General features: G+C 35.4%; 2 protein-coding genes across 10 annotated transcripts in view; one reads left to right on the top strand and one right to left on the bottom strand.

Annotated features, from left to right (window-relative positions):
• The first annotated feature begins 4,255 nt into the window (after positions 1 to 4,255).
• On the top strand, positions 4,256 to 19,487 carry PheRS-m (Phenylalanyl-tRNA synthetase, mitochondrial). Of its 2 annotated transcripts, none has more exons than XM_069831600.1 (6): positions 4,256 to 4,399; positions 5,456 to 5,618; positions 6,971 to 7,102; positions 8,013 to 8,173; positions 14,607 to 14,729; positions 19,262 to 19,487. In XM_069831600.1, exons 1-6 carry the CDS (start codon positions 4,397 to 4,399, stop codon positions 19,427 to 19,429), a joined length of 750 nt encoding a protein of 249 aa, XP_069687701.1. In that variant the 5' UTR covers positions 4,256 to 4,396; the 3' UTR covers positions 19,430 to 19,487. The 2 variants fall into 2 exon arrangements, with proteins under 2 accessions (XP_069687701.1, XP_069687700.1); XM_069831599.1 differs by lacking the exon at positions 4,256 to 4,399 and adding an exon at positions 4,437 to 5,363.
• LOC138703586 (probable phospholipid-transporting ATPase IIB) overlaps positions 16,699 to 23,521 on the bottom strand; it is a 54,793-nt gene continuing 47,970 nt past the window's right edge. For all 8 annotated transcript variants that reach the window (XM_069831593.1, XM_069831591.1, XM_069831594.1 and 5 more), the window contains one exon: positions 16,699 to 23,231. In XM_069831593.1, coding sequence (XP_069687694.1) covers positions 23,098 to 23,231 — 134 coding nt within the window. In that variant the 3' untranslated portion in view covers positions 16,699 to 23,097. The remainder of the gene's footprint in view (positions 23,232 to 23,521) is intronic.

Genomic DNA, 23,521 nt, shown 5'->3' with positions numbered 1-23,521 from the left:
GGAAACAATCAGCTCTGCAGTAACATTAGAAGTTTGAAAAAGTGAAATTAAAAATCCAAAGAACATTTAAAGCAAAATTAGGACACTTCAGAACCGAAAGTAAAAGTAAGCAGTGGAGTGAAATTTTGAAAACTGAACACTTAATCCCAGATTTCCCCAGCACATGACTGGCCTTATTCTGTCTCCACTTAGGACTTGATTGGCACTTAAAACATAAGTAACTCTTCTTTTATTTTTACATTTTTCAGTTCTAAGATGCATGACGAAATTGATCCTAATCTCTGTCATGTTTTTGGATGGCGCTTGGATTCAATTTCATAGTTATGCATTTGAGTAGTTTAATATCAAAGACGGACATCTGTGGTCTCCATAGTTTTGATCTAGAGGCACTTTTTTGTTTCACAGTGTTCTTTGTAATATTTTAACACTATTTATTTTTATAAATGTAGTGTTAGAATTTGCATATAGTTTCACCATAACTTAAAAGAGCATGAAAAAATGTATAAGAATCCACATTATCTAAATTTTGATCTGAAGGTCAGATGTCCGCCTTTGATATTAAGCTACTCATTTCTTAAAGCAGTGCCAGAAATGTTGAAAAGAAAGCATCCTCTTAGTTCATTTTACTGTTTCATTTCCATTGGAAAAATTATTTGTTCCCATAATCAGTGAGTGGAGGCACACTCATTAACAAGACAAAAAGGATGCTAGTGGCAAGCAGCTCAGCTGTTCATCTTATAGAAGATTTGTATAATATTTCGTGGAATAGGAATTAGGAAACTATAACTACTCTACACTACAAGAACGTTTATTTAAAGCTTTTAAATTATTACTCTATACTTATGTGGAATAGGCCTAAGCAATGAAGTGACTTTAAATTTGGCTGCAGTAGACACATTTTAATATTTCGCCTGAGTAACTGTATAACATAACCTACACTAGTCATTTCCAACTGGCCAGCCTGTTTCCCCTCTCAGAGCAGATCTGGTAGAGCACATGACGGAAGATAATGCTGTGCCTCTGCTATTATTTAAACATCTCCATCCCTTCCACTGCCATCCCCTTACTTTGCTCTTTCATCTAGGCTTCCCCTCTCGAAGAGCACGAGAGTAGAGACATATGACGTCAGAGAGCCAGCTGTTGGAAATGCCTGACTACATGCACTATTGACTAAAATATTTCATAGACAACACTACTAAATAATTCATGCTCTTGATAGAGTAAATCACCTGTTTTCATTTTCGTCATTGTCACTGACATCATGAACTTCGAGTTTAGAGTGTTAACTCATTTCTCACTCCAGAATGATTTAATATTTTCATTTTATTGAAGATCTTCGTTTTTACAAGTTCGTTTAGGTTCTATGGCATTTGAATAGGATACAATTTTTAATTTCTCATTAGTATAACAAGAAAATATTGTGATGCTGCAATAACTTGATTTCGAGTCTTTCATGAAAATACAGTTTCAATATTCTGTGTCTATGCACAGTAGTAGCTAAATTCTCCTAAACTTTGGACAGGTTTTGTTCATATTCATTACCTATAAGGCTATTCAATCTGGAAATATATTTTATGCAAAAATTAACTGGCCTTTATTAAAAAAAAAAAACGGCAATTTGCTGGGAAATGGCTTCAATACATTTTTCTGCAACTATTTTTTTTGCATAATTTAAAGTGACAAATGAAATGACATAGTGTCACAAACACACACACAAATTGTTGTTGTTTAGTCAACTGTCTGAAAACAGGCCTGAACCTCACAAGTGATATCAACAAGACACCACTTATGAGGCGAGTAGGCCAGCAGATAATGGGGTAGGGTGGCCAGTTCCTACCCTCTCCATTGCCTACATCGCCGATTAGCTACGTGTACATTAATCAGACTTCAGATACATACTGTACAAACAGTTATTGTTCTTTCTCTGACACATATCGTCAAGTGAGGTGTACTGCCTGATAATAGATGTACATATCAGCCAAAACCTCAATCAGAGGCAACACACAAATTGCTGTGAAAAATTACATAATTACGGAAATAGAGCAAAAAAAAAAAACTTTAGTTTCCTCTAAAAAGTATATTGATATCTTGATAATAAAATTACAGCTGCAGTTTTCAAGATGACTTTCAACACATTTATGGTTTAAAATACCTAGATACGAATTAACTTTCAAAATGTAACCATAGCGATTATAGAAATAGAACAAAGGAAAGGGGACGTAAATGACGTAAAAAGAAACTGAGATTTCCGAGGTTAGGGAGTAGTAGTATATATTGTTTAAACAGTACAGTTACAGTTAAAATTTGTTTCTCACCAAACACGTTTAAAAGGCCAAGTAAGACCATCAACTAGAAGAAACATTCCTTATGATAAAGAATTACCTGCTTTTCACAGTCAGTTATAAATATGACTTCAGTATTTAAGAGAGATTTCCCATAAATTATTTCCACTTTGGTTTAAATGTTAGTTCTTGACAATTAATGTAGAATCTCTTTATGAATAACTAATAGCCACCAGCATAGCTCAGGCTGCATGTGCGACTCCCAGCTGATTCAGAGCTGCTCTCGGGCTTGAGTTCGATTCCTACTCAGGCTAAATACCTGGTTGAATTGTTTTTTCAAAGTTTTCTCCAACCAGAGATGAATGTCAGATAATGTAGGATGAATCCTCGGCCTCATATCGCCAAATACCATCTCACTATCACCAATTCCATTGACTCTTAAAAACGTAGTAGTTGATACATATTCTTAAATAACCAACTTAAAAGAAAAAAATCATGTCTGTCACTTTTAAATACTGATTTTCCTAACCAGCAATGTAATAATATCAATCAATCACTGGTGCATCAAACCTAAGAAGGTTTTTAGCTTCAATCACAATTTTCTTCCAAGTTTCTCTGTCTTCTGCCATGGTCATTTCAGTCAGACATACTGATGGAGCTGTCCATTCTTACATTCCATAGCTCTTCTCCTTGAATTGGGAAAATTATATATTTTTGTATAAATTCCCATATTTTACCGTTACCGGTACACGTTTTATTTGCTTCTATTATTACGTTCCAAATCGAATTGTTATGCCATTGTCGTCTTACTTTGAAGAATCTGGGTCGTCCTAAAAGTCTGGTTTCAAATCCTGGTTGGGGACCCCCCCCCCCCGAGATTTTTTCTTTACAAACTGAAGCAGAATTGCTGAATAACTTTCGGCATTGGATCTCAGACTCATTTCGCCATCATTTATTCACATATTATTGTGTCATCAGTACCATAGCACAGTGTGCTGTATTTGTATGAGCATGGCCATTTGGCAACAAATATTCACAGAATAGGAGTGGTAAGTACAATAAGCCTCAGGATGCAGTGCAAACTTTCGGACCCATCTGTAAAAAAAATAAATGAGCAGACATGAGCGCCTTTTGAGGAGGTAAGTGGGGGCCTGATGTTCCTTCCCCTCCCCTGGCTCTACAATATTTACTTTTTAGGTTGATTTATTTATGAAAAAATTAATTTATGTATGATGGAGTTGCCTGTAAATTACTATTTGAAGAGAGATTTTTAGAAACATTTTCTAAAAGCAAGAGAAATATGCAATTACATACTTTTTTTCTGATAAATACTCGTATGAGGGTTATTTAAAAAAAATTGTATAGTTTAATTAACAGTTTCATGTTTATTTTGATGTTCCCAATCAAAGATGTATTTCCCAATTGAATTAAGCTCTGATAGATTTACTAACTTTTTCACTCTTTGTATGCAGAGATCTCATTTTTAAAATTTACCAACAATGTTTATTTTAATTTTATTACAAAACCATTACTTTTAGTATAAAAACGCCATAGTCCAATCGTCCACGATATTTCGATATGCTACTGATCTACGTCAAGGCATTGACCATTGATTGAATTCGTTTTAACTTAACTCTAAGAAGTGTGAACGTCACTTGATAACTTGAATTCAAGGAGAAAAGAGCGGGAATTTAAATTAACAGCTGTTTGTTTTTCAGTTCTACTGGGAACGTAAAAATAATAGGAAACAGCAGTAAGTGAAATAATGATCAAATATTTGAGTTTCTGAAGTTGCATAAAATTCACGAAGGCCTGCGGGTTATAGAAACTCCAAAGTTTCGTAATAGAAATGCAAAGGAAGCTGCAAAGAAAGGAAGAGTTCATTGAAGAATTGAACAACAGAGATTTTAACGTGGACACAGATGAGATAGCCTATGAAAAAAAAAAAAAAAATACACTGTAGATAGAAAAGAAGTGAGGAAGATAAGAGGGATTAAGAAGAGAAGAGAGTTGCTTGAAGGGATGACATTTATCGCCGAAACTGGCATGGTTCAATATGGTTGATAGATTTTTGTGGGGGAACTGTAACAGCTTCAAGATAATCATTTTCAATTATGGTAAATCAGACTCGCTTATGTTTTATTACATTTGCGATAAGAATTATTAAATCTGCTTGAAGATTTCACTTATTTTATTTGTAATAGTCAGTGGTCGTGTATTTCTCTTACTAATCTAATTCCTAACCTATACTGAACAACGCGTTTTCCATTTCTTCGATATATTTATCATTTCCCTGGCACGGATACTTGCTACTACAGAAATGCCTAATTGCACAACATCCATGGACGCCATTTTATCCTACTTGAAAACAAAATAACTTGAATATGTCTGAACGGCGACTTCAATTCAGGTACTTGTAATCACGTGACTTGAATTCAAGTTACTTGAAAAATGTGAACGAGGCTTAAAAGAGGTTATGGGTAAACTGAATACTGACATGTAACATCATCTGTTAGTGTAATGGGCGTAATGTACCTCCGGAGATTAACTATAATATTGGGTAATAGATCAAGACCATATTCTTCAGCAGTTGCAAAAAGTGAAGAAGATGTTCACCATGTGTTGATTAATGGTAGAGAGTTTCAACGTGATAAATGGACCAATGTTACTCCCAAAATTTTGTCTCATCTTGGTAGAAATCTTCATTTACAAAAGTGTCACCCATTGTCATTACTAAAACAAAGAATTGTAAACTTATTTTACAAGAAATTTGTTGGACGTACAGGAAATCCTATTTTCTCGGTGTACGATAATCTAGATCCAGTTGTAACAGTTGCTCAAAATTTCGACAGTTTGTTAATTCCACAAGACCATCCAAGCAGATTGAAAAGTGACTGTTATTATATCAATCATGATTATCTTCTGCGAGCACATACAACAGCTCACCAATCAGAGCTCATAGGCATGGGACTAAATAATTTCCTAATTGCTGGAGATGTATTTAGGAGAGATGAGATAGACTCTAGTCATTATCCTGTTTTTCATCAAGTTGATGCAGTCAGGCTTTGCAGTAAACACGATGTGAGTTTAGTGTATTTGACCCGTGATTTTATCATTTTTATCTAAGACTTCCATATCCAAATAAGGGCATCCCCAAATAATCCTACTTATAGGTTTTCAGATCGTTTGACAATGGTGATAATATGGCTGTATTCGAGAAAGGAGGTGTCAGAACTGCTGAAAAACAGGAGTCACACACAGTGGAAGCAAGTAAAATAATGGAAGATGAAGTAAAATCTACTCTTGTTGCACTGGCACAAAATTTATTTGGCCAAGGTATGTAGTATGTACTCTAATACGAACATCAAATCAAGTTCAGATGTGGCTATTTTACTTTAGGATACAAACCTTGAAAATATATACATACATAGGTACATTGTCTAATATTGAGTACTAGGGCCTAGTCGCTGTTCACTTATGCCATTTTCCCTCAAACCACGTAGTTCGTAATCAATCGTTAATATAGGGCCTATATAGAACTATTGTATGCCAACACATGAGTGGTGTGTTAAATTGAAGCTTATGTCAATAAGTACTTATCTTACTAGCTCACCTTTCCATTAAGTTGAAACTTGAACAGGGATAAGAACCATTGACGGCACAAGAGAAGTGTCATAAAATCATTGCTACCTGTACAAATTTCGAGCCTATTTTTCGCAGATCTCGGCCTGTCACTTCTTAGCTAACTCATCAAGCCGTCTCAAACCTTGTCACAAACCTTGCTGTAGTAAGCTATTGCAAGTTAAGTGGTAATTACCCATATTGAAGTTTGGCTCCATAATAGTACAGCTGTTAAAGAATAACACAGTGCACGACCAAGTGTAATAATGCAAAAAGTTTGATAAACGTTGGTTGGCGATAGATTTATGGATCATAAAGTTAAATAGGCGTAATAGCGACAAAAAAAAACCGAGCGAGGTGGCTCAGATGGTAATGTTTGAGACTCACATTCGGGAGATCTCGGGTTCAAACCCCGCAGTCAGTCAATCTGACTGTGGTTTTTCATGGTTTCCCTCAATCACAAAGGCAAATGCCGAATTGGAAATTTACATACCATGATTCATAACCACTTTAATCACCAATATCATAAACATTAAAGATTAATAATAAAACCTAAATCAGCTACATGAACACAAGTCATTTCTAACACACAATAAAAACAGAAACTCAATAACATTCAACGGCCTACTGGTATATTCAAAGATACTACAATGCTATATGACCATATAGATGTTAAAGCGTGTATAAATAAATGGATATAAAATACTGGTAGGCACATTAATTTATAATGGATTAACTTAGGTTAAAGTATTAATGCTGGGTGACTTAATGCTTTCTCATTGTGTTTAAAAGCCGACAATTTTATAATTGCATTATCATTGAAAAGTGCTTCTGGTAATAATGCCGTATTATATGAAAGGTCTCAGCTTACTTTTATGTATTAAGTTGGGTACCTTCGTTTCAGAGGGATTTCCAACGTCAATTTGTGCATGAAACGCATAACAGATAGGCTATATCAACCAGTATTACAGATGTGCCAGTCTTTGGTTTTAAAGAACTTCCAAGTTCATCCTCTGTCATACATGACTGAGTACTAATCTCCCCATTTTTTTCTCTCTTCTCATTAGAAGTGAAATATCGTTGGCTGGATGCATACTTTCCATTCACTCATCCATCCTGGGAACTGGAGGTGCTATATCGTGATAACTGGATGGAACTTCTAGGTTGTGGTGTTATGGAGCAAAAAATTGTTGACAATGGTGAGGATTAATTTTATTGTAGCCTGTAGGATAGGTCACTAGAATACAACTTGCAAGAGTGTTCGCACATGAGAATTTCTCTCAAAGTATTTATTTTCATCACTACGACATTGCCAACATTATTATTCAGCATGATTTTGAACTCTTAATTGCTGTGTAATAATTTTTCACATTAATTATACATTTCTGAATCAATAAAAATTAATCAAATCGATTTATTGATTTATTTATTATTAGTGTGTTATTATTGTTATTGTTAATATTAGTATGTTACGTGAAATTTACATGAACTTCTAATTGTCAAAATAATAATATTTAATTTTTAGATTGACACTACTGGGCTGTGACAAACATACAATAAGTTACTGACGGTAACATGTAGCATGTGGACCATGGGTTATTCACCACTAATCTAAATTATAGGTGTATAAACATGCACAAGAGACAATCAACATTTTGCAGATAGACCTATAGTATAAAGTGAGGCCTGGCACTTACAGAAACTGAACCCCATTGGTTGTGCAGTGAGAGAAAATCTTACACTTGACGTAAAGACGTAATTAAATCGTCATTACAATCATACTACGTGAAATGCGTAACTTTTAAAACTATCAAATTATTTACCAAAGTTAAAAAGTAACTAGACGAGAGATGAACTGTCTGGTGTTTGTCACTAAAGAAATTTAAGTTAATGTTTAAAAAAGTGTGAGAGAAAATCTCATGTAGTGTAAATTTATAGGTTAGGTAGACATAATACTCAGCTCAGTACGTACAGATTAAGTTTTCTGAAGAAAGTAAGGATAAAATATATGCATTAAATATTTAAGTGGATTACTATTAATTGAAGCTACCACATTGTTACAGACATAAAATGCGCTGTACTGCTGATTCATATTTTTGTGTTCTGCAGCAGGCGCACACGATAGGATTGGCTGGGCTTTTGGCCTGGGTTTAGAACGCCTCGCCATGTGTCTTTATGATATACCTGATATTCGACTTTTCTGGAGCACAGATACAGGATTCCTTTCACAGTTTGACAACAAAGATCCAAATGACAGCATCAGGTACAAGGTATGTCATAGAATGGAAAACACTTATGTTGTTGTCGATCTTTATAGGTTATTGGATAAGAAAAGTAAAACATTATTGAACATTTCACTTTTTCATTGTACCACGAAGTATAAAGAGGAAATACTGTGACGTTGGAAAAAATATATTTCGAGATTTATGAGTAGGGTATTGGAATGCGAAGAGTTATGTGGCAGTTCAGGAGGGGCAACAGTCGGGTGTATATTGAATGCGGTGTCAGCATCAGTGATGGCAGACAGCGAGAAAGCATGCACGGGGTCGAATGAAGGAGGGAAGAAGCTAATGACGTCAGGTAATGGTAAGCGGAGTGTGACATCGAAGAATAAGTAAGTATGCGGATCAGCTAGCGAAGTGCAAACACAGCAAAGTCGAAGCAAACAGCTGTTAGGGGCAATACCGAAAAGAGTGAAGGAGCTGAAGAAGAAGGGGGAGCTGGGGAGGGGAACTGGTGAGAAGGAGAAGATAAGAGCGTTAAAAAATAAGCATTTCGACTTAAGGAATTGGTGTGAAGGGTTCAAGGTTAATGGGCAAAGAGTGAAGGTATTAGGAGTGCCAAGAAGGTTACTTGGAGAAGTGTTTTGCGAGTCAAGTGTTATGTATGTCTGGAAACGAGAGAAAATAATTGAGCTGAACTGAGAATGGACCAAGAACAATAATAGTGAGTAGAACTCGTTGTGGTGATTATTATTATTATTATGTGTAAGAGAGGATAGTAATCTACTTTGGTGTAAAGGGGAAATATTTCGTCAAATATTAGATGAATTTGGAGGATGGTCGTCAGAATAGGTAGGGTTGGAAGTGTGTTGCTGTGTGGTTTATCACTGTGGTAGGGTGTTATAGGATGTGGTGTTAAGGATAATATTGTATGAGGATGAATAACTGGTTCAAGTTATGAGCAGGAATGTAATTTTGAGAACTGGATGGTATAGTAAAGAAATCTGTAAATAATGATGGTGAGTCCTTGAATACAGAAATGTGAAGGGCCATCACCATTTGGATGTTAGCTTGAAGACAATAAATCATATCATATCATATCATATCATATCATATCATATCATATCATATCATATATCATATTATATATATGTATTTTTTTTTTAAATCCGTGGCGCTACAGCCCATAAAGGGCCTAGACCGACCAGCCGGCTGCTGGCCTCACGCCCACATGTCGAAGCAGAGGTGGACGATCATCCAACCAGAATGGAGGTATCGTGTGGTTAGCACGATGATCCCCCCAGCCGTTATAGCTGGCATTCGCAACCGGATTTTGCTACCTATCGTAGCTCCCCAAGTGCATCACGATGCTGGGTGGGCACCAGTCCCATACACTGGCCGAAATTTCATGAGAAAATTTCTTCCCCCATGAGGACTCGAACCAGCGTGCATTCCATAACGCGAGTCCTAGGCAGGATGCCTTAGACCGCGACGCCACTGCGCGGGACTTTTTTTTTTTATTGGGTTATTTTACGATGCTGTATCAACATCTAGGTTATTTAGCGTCTGAATGATATGAAGGTGATAATGCCGGTGAAATGAGTCCAGGGTCCAGCACCGAAAGTTACCCAGCATTTGCTCGTATTGGGTTGAGGGAAAACCCCGGGAAAAACCTCAACCAGGTAACTTGCCCCGACCGGGATTCGAACCCGGGCCACCTGGTTTCGCAGTCAGACGCGCTGACCATTACTCCACAGGTGTGGACCATATGATATATCATATCATATCATATCTCGAGATTTTCACGGAAATACAATTTTTTCAGCATCCCTCACACTCAGAAAGTGGTTTTGGGGATGTGATCTATCTGTCTCTATACAGTGCTGAGTAAGCTGCATGTATTGTCGCACAATCCTATTGGAAAAAAGGCAAAAGTATGCGCCTTCTTTCTTAATTCAAAATGGACGCAAAATAATTTCCACATACCTTAGGGCAATAATGGTTTGTTAAAAAATAGGTCGTCATCTCTCACCACTCATAATGCACCATACTCCTAATTTCATGTCATGATGGAGGTTGGGTATTTTTGCTGCTGTTTTGGATATTTATATAAACGTGAAGATGAAACCAAGCCTCGTCTGAAAGCACAAAGAGATTAATGTGAATTTCCTTTCTTACACTCCATTTTAAAATCCACTCATTAAAATTTGCGCCTGATTACAGGAACATACTATATCTGTGTGTAATTTTAAGGTGAATTTTAATCATGAAGACACGAGAGTGTAACTGCTGTTGTCTTAGGTTCTACTCAAGACTCATGTGAGCCATGACCTGACAATAAATTCACAAATTATTTATATTGAACAAAAAATGATACTTGAAGGGAAAGTGATTATTATGAAGATAAATAAATTATTTGTACTTTTCTTTATGATTTCACTCTTCAGTTCTTATCATCTCCAATACAAGAGATTATGTACAGGCATGTAGCAGAAATGGTTGCTCGATCTTAAAGGATTATGCGTTACTGGTTTTGAACTGCCCTTGTTATGCATAGATAAATTTCCATATGCTTTACAATGATCTGACTACTGCAGGTTATTTGAAAAGATAAGAACTTAGATTATTTTTACTAATGGGGGACTTTTGTGTAAACCATTTTACTGACAGTGTCGTCGCCCATAGTGCACCATAGGTCTTAAGTTATAAAATGGGGTAATCGTGGGTCGAACCCAGTACACAGGATTATAAGTCCAGGGCTCTAGCCACTAGACAACCATGGTAGCAGAATCCCATTATAAAACACTAGTTATTTTTTAAACATTTATATAACTTTTTTTTTAGTTGGTTATTTAATGATGCTGTATCAACTACTAGGTTATTTAGTGTCGTTGGGATTAGTGATATCGAGATATTTGGCGAGATAGGTCGAGGATTCGCTATAGATTACCTGACATTCGCCGCATGGTTGGGGAAAACCTCGGAAAAAACCCAACCAGATCATCAGACCAAGTGGGAATTAAACTGCTCGTCCGAGCGCAACTCCAGATCGGCAGGCAAGCACCTTAGCCGACTGAGGTATGCTGGTGGCTATATTACTTTTAAATACTGATTTTCATAAATGGGAAATCTTAGAAATGATTACAATATAGGCTACATATTGTTAGATATTTTAAATGAAATTGTACAAAATTAGTGACAGTCTACTTTATTTGTGCAATTTAAAGAAATAAATATCAAAAGTCCTTCAATAACTGTCTTTTGATATTTATTTCTTTAAATTTGTTAACTTGTCGGACCAACATGCCTTTCAAAAAATTGTGCAATTTAGTTATTTTTGGGATGTATGCAATTCAAAAATCGAAAGTTTATCTTCGTATTTGGATATACAATAAATAATTTAATTTACTTATGTATATCTTTTGAATTATAGTTCTAGAAAATTAACGGGAATGTAATTCGCAACACGATAAAGAATTGAATTTTTGCGAAAAGTGAGAAACATGACAGAGTAGTGTCATCTTAGTGACACCGATTTGTTATGCACGTACTTAAAAAAAACTTTATTACAGTTCTTCATATTATCATAAATGAATTCAGCCTAAACTAAAAATTATTATATTCTGATGCACTACTAGTCCAACAACTAGAATTTGGCTCTTCACACCATTCATTATATGTATATGTGGACTTTCGGAAAAAATTATTGTTGTCCACACCTGTGGAGTAACGGTCAGCGCGTCTGGCCGCAAAACCAGGTGGCCCGGGTTCGAATCCCGGTTGGGGCAAGTTACCTGGTTGAGGTTTTTTCTGGGGTTTTCCCTCAACCCAATACGAGCAAATGCAGGGTAACTTTCGGCGCTGGACCCCGGACTCATTTCACTGGCATTATCACCTTCATTTCATTCAGACGTTAAATAACCTAGATGTTGATACAGCGTCGTAAAATAACCCAATAAAATAAAATAAAAATTACTGTTTATGAATTTCACGGCCTCGCTTTTAACAGTAGCTGCCATAGAATTAATATTGTTGTTTAGTCAACTGTCCGAAGATAGATTTGATCCTCACAAGTGATATCAATAAGGCACCACTTATGAGGCAACTAAGCCAGGAGATAATTGGGTAGGGTGGCCAGTTCCTTCTCCCTCCATTGCATATATCAGCGGCTAGCTACATACTACACCAATCAGACCTGTAAATTCAGGTTGTTGTTTTGCAATAAACTATTATTATTACGTAAGGGAAACTGTAGAACTGTTTTGTCTTCTATAATATGATATTTTGTATGTAGTATTTTTAAATACAGTGAAACCTGTCTAAAGCGGCCATCTGAAGTTACCTTGTAAAATGGCCGTTTTATCAGGTGGCCGCTGGATTAAGGTTGCAGTTTTTTTATAAATCAGCATGAAAATACTGAATTTCACTGACTTTTTAGGACTGTGCGCGTACAACAATCATGCATATTAATGTCAGCCTCTTTCATTCTTGCAACTAGCCTTTTCAAAACTCGCTTGCGGTACCTCAGTTTAAATGACTGGATAATACCTTGATCAAGGTGCTGAAGGTGTGATGTTGTATTTGGAGGAAAAAAACATCAATTTCACGGATCACATTGCGATTTTGTCGTTTAATCTTAGAATTGAAATAGCATAGCTAATTCTCAAACAATGATGATGTCATCCAAGCTTTATTGTTGGTAGTCCACTTCACCTCCAATAAGCCCATGTCAATATTTTTCAAACATCTCGGTTTTAATTATTTCCCTATCATTAAGAGTGGTTCTTTTTCTCCTGCAGCAATAAAACAAAAGAGCAGGGTTATTCTGTCTTTTGCCAACTTCCCCCCTTTATACTATTTTTTCTTAAAACTTAAGTTTTGTTAGGAACGGCCCTGAAGAAAAACCTGTTTCGTCAACATTGTAAATGTCTTGAGTTCATATTCCGCATGAATTGAAGGCAGTCTATTTTTTCCATTTTTCAATAACATTGGTTGCAATGTCACCTCCTTCACCAGACACAGAATGAAATGCAATGTTATACCGTTTTCTAAAGCAGTCTAACCACCCATTACTAGCAACAAAATTTCTTACATTGAGTTCTTTGGCAATTTCAAGAGCTTTCTCTTGAATCATAAGCCCACTTATTGCCAATTTCTTCGCACTCGCACACTTGAACCATTCGTAAACGAAATCATTCACATTACTAAACACAGATTCTTTCTTCCTCCCATTCTCTTAATATTTCATCTTTATTCTTAATTATACCGTTTATTTGTGTCCTTCCACATTTGAATATTTCTGCAATTTTTCTCGCAGATGTTCCCTTCTCACTTCCTTCAATCATTTTTCGTCTCACCTCTAAACTTAACACCACTCTAGATTTATTGTTAGACATGATTTCTCTCTCAAACTAACTTCACAGTTCCTCTGAATCAAGTGAATGAAAAGAAGAAAAATTCGTAAAAGCTGGTTCATATAGAGAAAGCTAGAAAGAAGAGAAAAAAAAAATTCGAATGGTTAACTACCTAAAACATACTGTGACATTTTCGATAGAAAAAGTCCGTGTTTCAATATTTAAAAAACGAGTAAGAATTTGTAGCTGTGCAGGGTCGGAGTGGAAAGTGACAAAAGAGTCATAAAACAGTAACCAACTAACCCCAAGATATGGAGGGTGTACTGCTGTACACTTAGCTATTGTCTCCTGTCCTCTAACCATCGAAAAAATAGGTCAGATAGTATATGTGAAAATATTTTTTGTTGGACAGTGATCGTTATAGTCAGGTTTCAATCCAAATTGACCCCAGCCGCTGGCCGGCGCATGAGGTGGCCACTAATTAGAGAGAGAATTTGTATTGATCTTATGGGAAATCCAGTTGGTTCCAGAGAAAATTGGCCTTTTGGCCAGGTGGCCGTTTAAATGAAGTGACCGCATAGGCAGGTTTCACTGTACGTCAAAAACTGACAGTAAAAGTGAAATGTCTGAAAGTGCAGGAGTTTATCAACTTTCAGAACAAATAATTATGTTATAAATATTCCAGGCTGTAAGGAAATATGGGGGGTAAGCGATAATGTAGTGGTTAAAGCATTCTGTGGGTTTGATCCCTGATGAAGTCTTGGGTTTTTCCAATTGACTTAATCTTCAGGCTGTACTATGGCTCTAAGGTCGATTCCAATAGAAATGAGTACCAAGTAGAGGCAGCAAGCAAGTAGAATATTGTACGTGCCTAGTGCTACTGCCTCCATAGCCTGTTCTAGAGATAATTTTTTGTAAGAAAAAATGACAATATAATACCTATTTGAAATTTCAGAGCATATCTCAGAATATTTATATCAATAAAACAAAAACTGAAGCAAAGTGATTGCTATTACAGCAGATATTATTACCAAGTTTCCATTTCTCCCCCTCCTATTTTCTCGCAACACATAATGTGAGAAATTATACCACATATATATCTTACAGGCGATTATTTGTACTTACAGTTAACAAGTGTGTATCCTCAGTGCATCAATGACATCAGCTTTTGGTTGCCGAAGGATAGTTCTTATTCATCCAATGACTTTTATGATCTTGTACGAGACATAGGAGGAGACATTGTGGAACAGGTAGGAGGAGTGTACATGTGTTCAGGATCAACTGAAAGTTAATCATAAGTAAGTTAAAAAATATATATACATATCAAGTAAGACAAATTTATTAAACCAATAGTATCTCAAAAAAAGTTTTGAGAGTTAAATATATGGTGTTCACAAAGTATGACAATGATAAGATTAATATCTTTCTGGTACGAATATTTATTTTTCTTACATTATAAATTACACTTCAACTTTTTTACTCTTTGATGTAGTTCACGCTTGACGAGCACTTTATATGTATAATGGCGTCATTTCTGATGGTATAGCTGTTGGATCCATGATTTGATGGTTCAAATCTGGTTAAGAATGATAGAATCCTTAGTATAACTTTCTCCAGGAAGGAAGTAAAGCAACATTATTCCTTATTAGCAACTATACGAATTGAAGATCATATAAAACATGACTGATTAATCAGTAATCTGCCTAATACCAGTGGCGAAGCTAAGGTGTAAATACTGGGTATGCTGAAAAAATCTGCTTATCTTTTTATAGAGCAGATGTTTCTCGGCTTTTCTATCAAAGTGTTTACTGTTCTTTCTTAAACATCCAGTAATACACGCACATACTTGAAATGCTTTTCACGCTGATTGAACTAGAAATGGAGTATTTTTAGCTTCATATTCGAAGATGTAGTGGTCGATTTCCGAGATTACTTATCTTTAGACGTTCATTAATTAAATCCGAGGATTTACAATTATCAGTGATTGCTGCTTTTCAAATGACTGCAGTTAATTTTTTATTAACTTTAACCATTGACATTTCTTGCTGAAAAACAAAACACTGAATATTGTGATATTCCAAAATTTGAGAAGAACGTGCAATATTACATTGGCCTGAATATAGTACACTGTATAAAAATAGTCATGTGAAAACCTTACACATTGTAATGTTGTAAAGAATAATGCAAGACCATGCTCTGACTCCAACAGGCAAACTGAAAAAACAAAATGCAGTTGCTGGCCTAGTGGATGGATTAGGATTACCAGTGAGGTTGACATTTTGTGGGAGTATATATTATTTAATGTACCAAAGTACATATGATATTTCCATGCAGATATTCTGCGTCATCATATGATGAAAGAGTAATGGAACGGAGAAAAATTCTCTCCGGCGCCGGGATTTGAACCCGTATCATCGTATGATGACGCAGAATATCTGCATGGAAATATCATATGTACCTTGGTACATTAAATAATATATATGATATGCGTAAATCACTTCGTGATTTAAGACGGTGCTTATTCCGTCGGATCCCGGGCAACTAGTCACTCATATATATTTAGTGCACCTCAGCACATGTGTGGACTTCAGTCCTACGTTCATAGACATCTATGACATAGTGCAGAGGGCGGCCATTAGAGGGAACCCAAGAGTTGGAACTTAAAACTGAGACGATTCTGTCCGACGCCGGGGTGGGTTTCCAGTGTGGCTTACTGGATAAAGCATCAGCACGTAGAGCTGAAAACCCGGGTTCAAACCCCGGCGCCAGAGAGAATTTTTCTCCGTTCCATTACTCTTTCATCGTATTTTGTGGGAGGATTACCAGTTTGAAGGAGAATCTAGTTGTAGTTCAGAAGATGAGATGATAAAAGGAGGAAGAGGATGAGGATGATAACGATGATGAAAACTGGGAATGATAATCAGAAGAGGATGTTGCTACAAGACTGGACCTAAAACTTAAAATAGGTTTATATTTGTAAGTTTTTTTCCTTCTACAGCAATTTTAAAAACACAGGTCATGTTATATCAAGATGATATATATTTTTCCGTACAGAACATCTGAGAACTTAGGGGCGTATTATATTCAAAGTCGTACTAGATTCAGGCCAATATGATTGAGATATCCAGTACTACATGATACATGTTTGAAGATCTGAATGTGGAAAGAGGAGAAGGATAGGAAGTTCATGTTTCGTCCAGTACAGATATTTTTGATTTCTTAAGAATTTTCTTGTAAATGAATTTCATCTGACGGGAAATTATAATGTTTACAAAACTTTGTAATTTCCCAGATTAACAAATACTGGAAGTTGAAATTATTATGATGCAAGCTACTTGCACATAATGTCAAATGTAATTAAGATCGCAAATGATATGCAGGATTGAGAATATCCAAATATTTCTCATATCCGTAGTAGCTATCTACTTTTTGTGCAACAAATATATTGAAGTACTGGGTGTCCACATGGAACCTTTACAACTTCAGATGCAAATAATAAATTATTTAGACATGATATGTGGATGCGGTTTTCTGTATGTTAATCAGAAACTGTAAAAGTTTTTATGGGAATTTTGTTGGATTGCTAAAATGCGTTTCTTGGTTGCAGGTGTGAATTTTGGTGAAATCTGACAGTGAAGGAGATGTGGACACCTCAGGAGATGGCACAATGTGTATCCTGGTTTATCAAGACATGATCAGTAAGCCCTAGTAAGTCCATTCGCGGTGCTGCCAGGGAATTGAACTTGCCACGTTCGACTGCCCACAAAGTCCTTTTCTCTTCCATATTGGGTCCAGACGTAATGTTGCACCTATGTATCTGATCATCTCTCAATAAACCAGGATACACATTACTCCATCTCCTGAAATGTCTACATCTCCTTCACTGTCAAATTTCATCAAAATTCACACCTGCAACCAAAAAATTCATTTCAACAATCCAACAATATTCCCATAAAAACTTTGAGAGTTTCTGATTAGCATGTAGAAAACCACATCCCTGATATCATGTCTCAATAATTTATTTACATTTGAAATTGTGAAGGTTTCATATAGCCACCATGTACATTTATCTTGTTTACATAATTTTGTTGCATTCCCCCAGAAATATTAAAATACATAAATTGTTTGAATGTTCTGTTATTAAAAATCAAAATAATAACTCATGTTGTTAGTATTACTAGGGTATTAAAGCAAAATCGTAAATAGCCAATAGCGAAAATGTATATTGCCTTTTTATTGTAGCTGGTCTATTCATCTCCTGTATGTCTTGGAATAGCAGGGGATGTGTAGGATTGAGGATTATTATCCAAAAATGAAGTGAGCGTGTCTATTTTAGCAACATTTAATTTGAAGCAATCAAATGTCATAAACATTCATATTAAATTACGAGATTTTTCATTACGAGTTGATTTACAAGGCATTGAAACAAAATATTTTATGAATAAAACCATTTTAAAGGTTTTTCACAAGTTATTAATGAACATGATAAAAAATTCGTTATAATCGGTATACGTACTATATATTACATGATTATTTACATAGGCCTGCCACGCATGTTTCACTGCTTGTGTGGGTCTGAAATCATGAGAGTTGAGCATTATTGTTTGCTTTGAAAGTCTTTTCCAGTTCGGAAATTACTGTTCAATTGGAACACAAATTACTTGCATTTGCGTAGACTTTCACTACTAGCTATCATAACTATGACGTAACATCTCTAAAATCGACACTAGTAAGTGACCTAAAACTTTCGTAATTGGTTGCACACCATTGATGACTAAACAGCAGATTTTAGGTAATGACCCTTTTCCTGAGTTCGTATCTGCCTCTCATATTGTGTATGCACGTTTCAAGGGCCTATTTTTGCCTAACTCAGCAAACTTGTGCCTAAGTCATAAAATGACAATACGGCCTATTTTTGTTATTTTTTTAGGCTGCACCCCCTTTGTAATATTGAATTCCTCTTAAATTGTTCAATTTTTTAATGGAAGCTCTCTCTCATTCATCATATAACGAGGTGTGAAATATATTCTGTGGCAATTCTAGTAATATACTGAGTATACCAATAACATTGTAAAGGTAGTCCCTTTACATACCATTAAGGCGCATACGTGACATGGAGCTACCACCTCAGACACCCAGTCTAATCTTACACATTTATCTGTGATAACACACAGAAAGACTTTTACTGACACAAGACAAATTTGTAATGAAGAAAATTATACAGAACTCCATCTCTATGAAGACAGAGAATCTCAGCAAAGCAAAACATATCTGAACTACTGAAAAAGTGCTATAAAATAACGATGAAGAGAAAATTGTACAACTAAAACTTTGGCAGTGAAATTAAAGTCAAAATGAGTGCTAAATCTCGAAAATTTACTATACTGTCAGCAATGGAGCATAAAACTTGTAACAAGCAAAAGATCCTCAATGATGCAAAATAAATGCTTATTTAGACATCTAAGAAGATTTCCAGAACCTAAAGTCTGCTGTGTAGTGAAGACTCTTTAGTATTTCGAAAAATACTATGTTAAGAAATTTAATGTAAAATATGCGACTGCTTCGGACATCAGGAACAATTTCGACTTCTATCAAAATCTCAATTTAACAAATACTGTAGTTAATACAATCTTGTAAGGTTTAATGTAATAAAATATGAATTTAAAGTGTTTATAAAACTTGTATGCTTAAGACTTTTAATGTACATATCTAAAAATATTTACATCTTTTTCTTTGGCGTTCTGTTGCATTAAAAAGTTGATGACGTCTCTCATGGTTTCAGATCTCTTTGGTTGATAATTTTACTCATCCGAAGAAACAACAAACGAGTCACTGTTACCGCATCGTGTACCGGCACATGGAGAAGACCCTTACGCAAGAGGAAGTGAATGTGATTCATAAACGGATTGAACAAGAAGCTGCTCAGAAGCTCAATGTTGAGATTAGGTGACTTAACTTACGTTTGCTTACAGTGAAATAAGTTATAAAAATAAATATATTTAAATGAAGACGAAAGTAATTACTTATTTTAAAATCTTCTTCATAGTCCTTACTAATCGTTAATGGCACTAGAATCAAGATTCCTCACATCAAAGAAGAGTCAGCATCATTACAAGAATCCAACCCATACCAATGACACAAGGTCTTGATATTTCTTTCTTTTTAGAAACTTGATGTTTTCAGAAGTGACTGTAGTTAAATATTATCAATGCATATATACTCACACTTTCGTTAGCATAATACCGAAATATAAAAGAGCTAGTCATAAGCAGCACTATTTTATATGATAGCATTGTCTTTGTTGGCCAGTTAAACATCCAATTTCTCCACAATCCTTTCTACGTGATTAGCTCCTGATTGTCAAGACGTTGCCAACATGGGGTGTAGGGTATAATTATTTCTGATGAAGTTTTTGTAAACAGTTCCGTCCATGTGTTTGTCACGTGACAACTCTTACCCTCTATTCACCTCCCACTTCTGCTTAGCCCTAGTGTAGACCCAAGGTTCACAAGTTCAAACTCAGCAAAGGGTGACAAAAACTTTTGCATTTCTTCCTTCAAATATAAAGTCTAGAGGTTATGTTCTAGATTTACAGCATGTAAAAAGAACGCAGTTCTTGAAAAAGAAGCAACCTAAGCAAAATTTACAGTTTATAGCCCACTTCAAAATTTCCACTGTGCTAACTATTCTCTTCTATAGTGCACACATTTAATCTTCCACCTCTTGCCGATGCAGCAGTGCACATTGCAGCTGTACACGTGTAAGTGAGGATAGATAAAATGTATGCACTGTATCACCCTATTATCAGAAGTAACGAATCTCAAAAATAAAGTTCTTAATACTGCCTACTATCAGTCAGGAAGGTTTAGTTGATAATACCTGGATGAAATGAACAACACTGGACGACCTAGAGCGAGGATATCATTCTAGTTCATATTTTTTCTGAAGGTCCTTCAGGAAAAGTTTGTTATATTAACTTCTAATAGATTATAATTAAAATTTACTTTACATTGGTGAGCAACTAGGGTTGTATCTATCATTAACACAGCTTACTACTCTGCTGTTGTATTTTTGGTGGAGTGGACACACAATGCAGAACTAATGGAACAGAAAATTCAGTTGCTCCCCACAGTCATATATTGGGACTCTGACTCATTAACCAGCACACACGTCCAAGTTGCCTCCTTGTATCATGCAGATTAATATGACTTTTAGAATACAAGAAAAAGTAAGAAAAACCTGAATTTCGAAAAATTAGAGGATACACGTCTTCTAATAAGATGCTCTTGCTTTGTATGAGTAACCACTACATTGTTGCACAGAATTTGGTATAATTTACATCAACCATAATTTAGTTGCAATTTTAAGAATTTCCACAAGTATATTGTTAAAAACGGTAAGTGAAGTTTCAGAAGAATCAAGTAGTGAGGGAAGAGTATGGGTAAGAGATTGCAAAAGTAGAGGAGGCACTCATGGACATGGAGTATCTGTATTAAGTACTTATGGGGGGACTTGTAACAGAGGTTAAAAAAGAGTAGAGAATGTGTTGTGAAAGACAATGCTGTACAAATGTTCACATTCCCAGCTGTTTAGCCAACTGTTCAAAGACAGGTCTAACCTCACAAGTGATACCAACATGGCACCACTTAAGAGGCAACTAGGCCAAGAGATAATGGGGTAAGGTGGCCAGTTCCTTTCCCCCTACATTCCCAGTAAAGTTTAATAAATGAGTTTCGTCTTCTGTACTAGATCGACAAATCTACATCAGTGAACTACTATTTAGCAAAGTCAAGAACCATACTAATTTATCACTATGCTGCAGTAAACAGAAAAGATCAAATGCACATTAATGTATAGGTTTCTTTTAATCTAGCATAATGGTTAATTATATTGCACTGATTTGAATCGACATAATATGTGTAAAAAAGTCAGTTATAATGAAATATTTACGAGACTATATTGGCTTTAGCTTTCAACCAATTGCAGATCAGTCAGTGACATATTGTTTTGGTCTAGTACGGTTCTTGGCTTGGATAGACATTAGACCTGTGGCAAAATCTGTCGCCAAAAGAAAACCTGGTGGGGGAAGATTAGTAGAATTGCTATCAGGCAGTACTATACCACTATCCTATTCCAAATTTAGTGCTGCTATAGTACTATGCTATATTTTCAGTCATTGACACAAGGATAGTAAAGTGACTTTCTGCTACTTCCCTTACTATTCCATTTACTCTACCAACGTAAATCAAGGTTAATAGTTTAAAAATAATTTTTTCTACACAACAGCTAGGCATGCAACTTTAACATTGTACAGAAGAAATAATTGTGGGTCTGGATGTCCTAGGTGGAAATCTTGTGTCACATCATGCTAATCCCATGTCATAAGAGTCACATCCTATGGCAGTGGCCGGCAAATGTAGTACATTTAGTACAAATCAAATGCGATTTCTCAACCCGCACCCTCTAGTTCACCTGCATCGGCAGGTTTAGCATACAAGGTGAATAATCTAGGTAGGTTTGCTGTGATTACTGTAGAACAGCTGAAGGTATAAAATGCCGAGCACTGCCCTATGGCCATGTATTGTAACATCAGAAAACTAAAATAAAAAATAAACCCTAACATAGGCTGAGGATAAACTATGACAAGTGTGTGAAAGTCTTTGAGATATATTTTTTTTTCTACCTGCGAAGCCACCTATTGTTTTGCTGTTGGACAATATCTGCAGATATTTTTAGAGACGAACTACTCTTTTCTGTACGAAATTTAATTACACACCAATTTATTTATTTATTTATTCATTTATTTTTTTGTGAAGAAAAAAAATCGAGTGACTTCTGATTTAGGTTACATCTCTAATGACTAAAGAAGCACGGGGAATAGATCTGTTTATAGGAATTCTAAAACAAAATTTTTGTAAAAGTAAGCTATGATTCACAACTTTCACTGTGTTCAGCATGGTGTGAATTTTTGGATTTTTGCATCATGATTGTTTCAAAGCAATTTCAATCGAACCTTGCAGATGTCTTTAAACTATAACACATTACATCTGTAGTCTCCATACTTCTGCCTCTTACGTTATCGACTATTAGCTCTTATCAGGCTGACTGAACAAAGCACAGCAAGCAAAGTGTAAGATTCTATTTTCCAGCACCACATCGTATGAACATGTAGTGTCAAAGCAGCTTAAAACCAGAGTTCAATATGTTTATATCAAGAAAATTATACAATGAAAAAAATCAGTCAATTCTGTGTTTAAAATCCTTATAAATTCATAATGGATTGGATTCTTAATGACACTTTATCAATTATTAAGAATAGTAAAAAGTCAAAACCGCAAAGACGCGTTGGTTAGAATCAAAGCAAAAGTGAATTTGGCTTATGTTAGAGTGAGTCTCTTGAATTTTTTGACCATATTGTTTCGTTTGTTACATTTCTAACTGGGTTATATTCTTTGTATACAACAATGTCAATGTAATGCTTGTAAATAAATACACAACTCTTTGAACACTAGTTTAGTTTACACATTTTAAAATCATAACGCTTGTTTGTATAGAAAAAATTACAATCACATTATCTTTGCTTGCATATCTTTCCAAAGGGAAAAATTTGGTGTTACTTTATGAAAGTTTTGAGTAACTCGGTGGTGAGAACTTCTTTCTTAAAAACTTGAGTATGTAGAGTGGCAGACAGCTGACTAGTGTTATCACAAGAACTTTCCACAGGAAATCAGTGGTCTGGATGAACTCGGAATCTGTAACAAAGAAATGCTTGTCTTAAAAATATGCTTTTATTATACACGAAAAAATATTTTCTGTTGCAAAATCATGTGAAGACTGACAATTGAATTTTATCAGCTATATTCCTTGCCTATAAACGTGTTTTGTTAACAACTACAAATTTCAGAAAGTTTCAATAATAATAATAATAATAATAATAATAATAATAATAAATAATTGTAGTAAGGTCAGCCAAGTCCCGATTACTGATGGCTGGAGTCCAAATTACTGAGCTCATTGCACATTTCCTGTTTGTAGCGATAGT

The sequence above is a fragment of the Periplaneta americana genome, chromosome 7 (assembly GCF_040183065.1).
Source record: "Periplaneta americana isolate PAMFEO1 chromosome 7, P.americana_PAMFEO1_priV1, whole genome shotgun sequence".
Classification (NCBI taxonomy): domain Eukaryota; kingdom Metazoa; phylum Arthropoda; class Insecta; order Blattodea; family Blattidae; genus Periplaneta; species Periplaneta americana.
The sequence above is the reverse complement of the archived record's forward strand: the minus strand, read 5'-3'. Positions and strand labels throughout refer to the sequence as shown.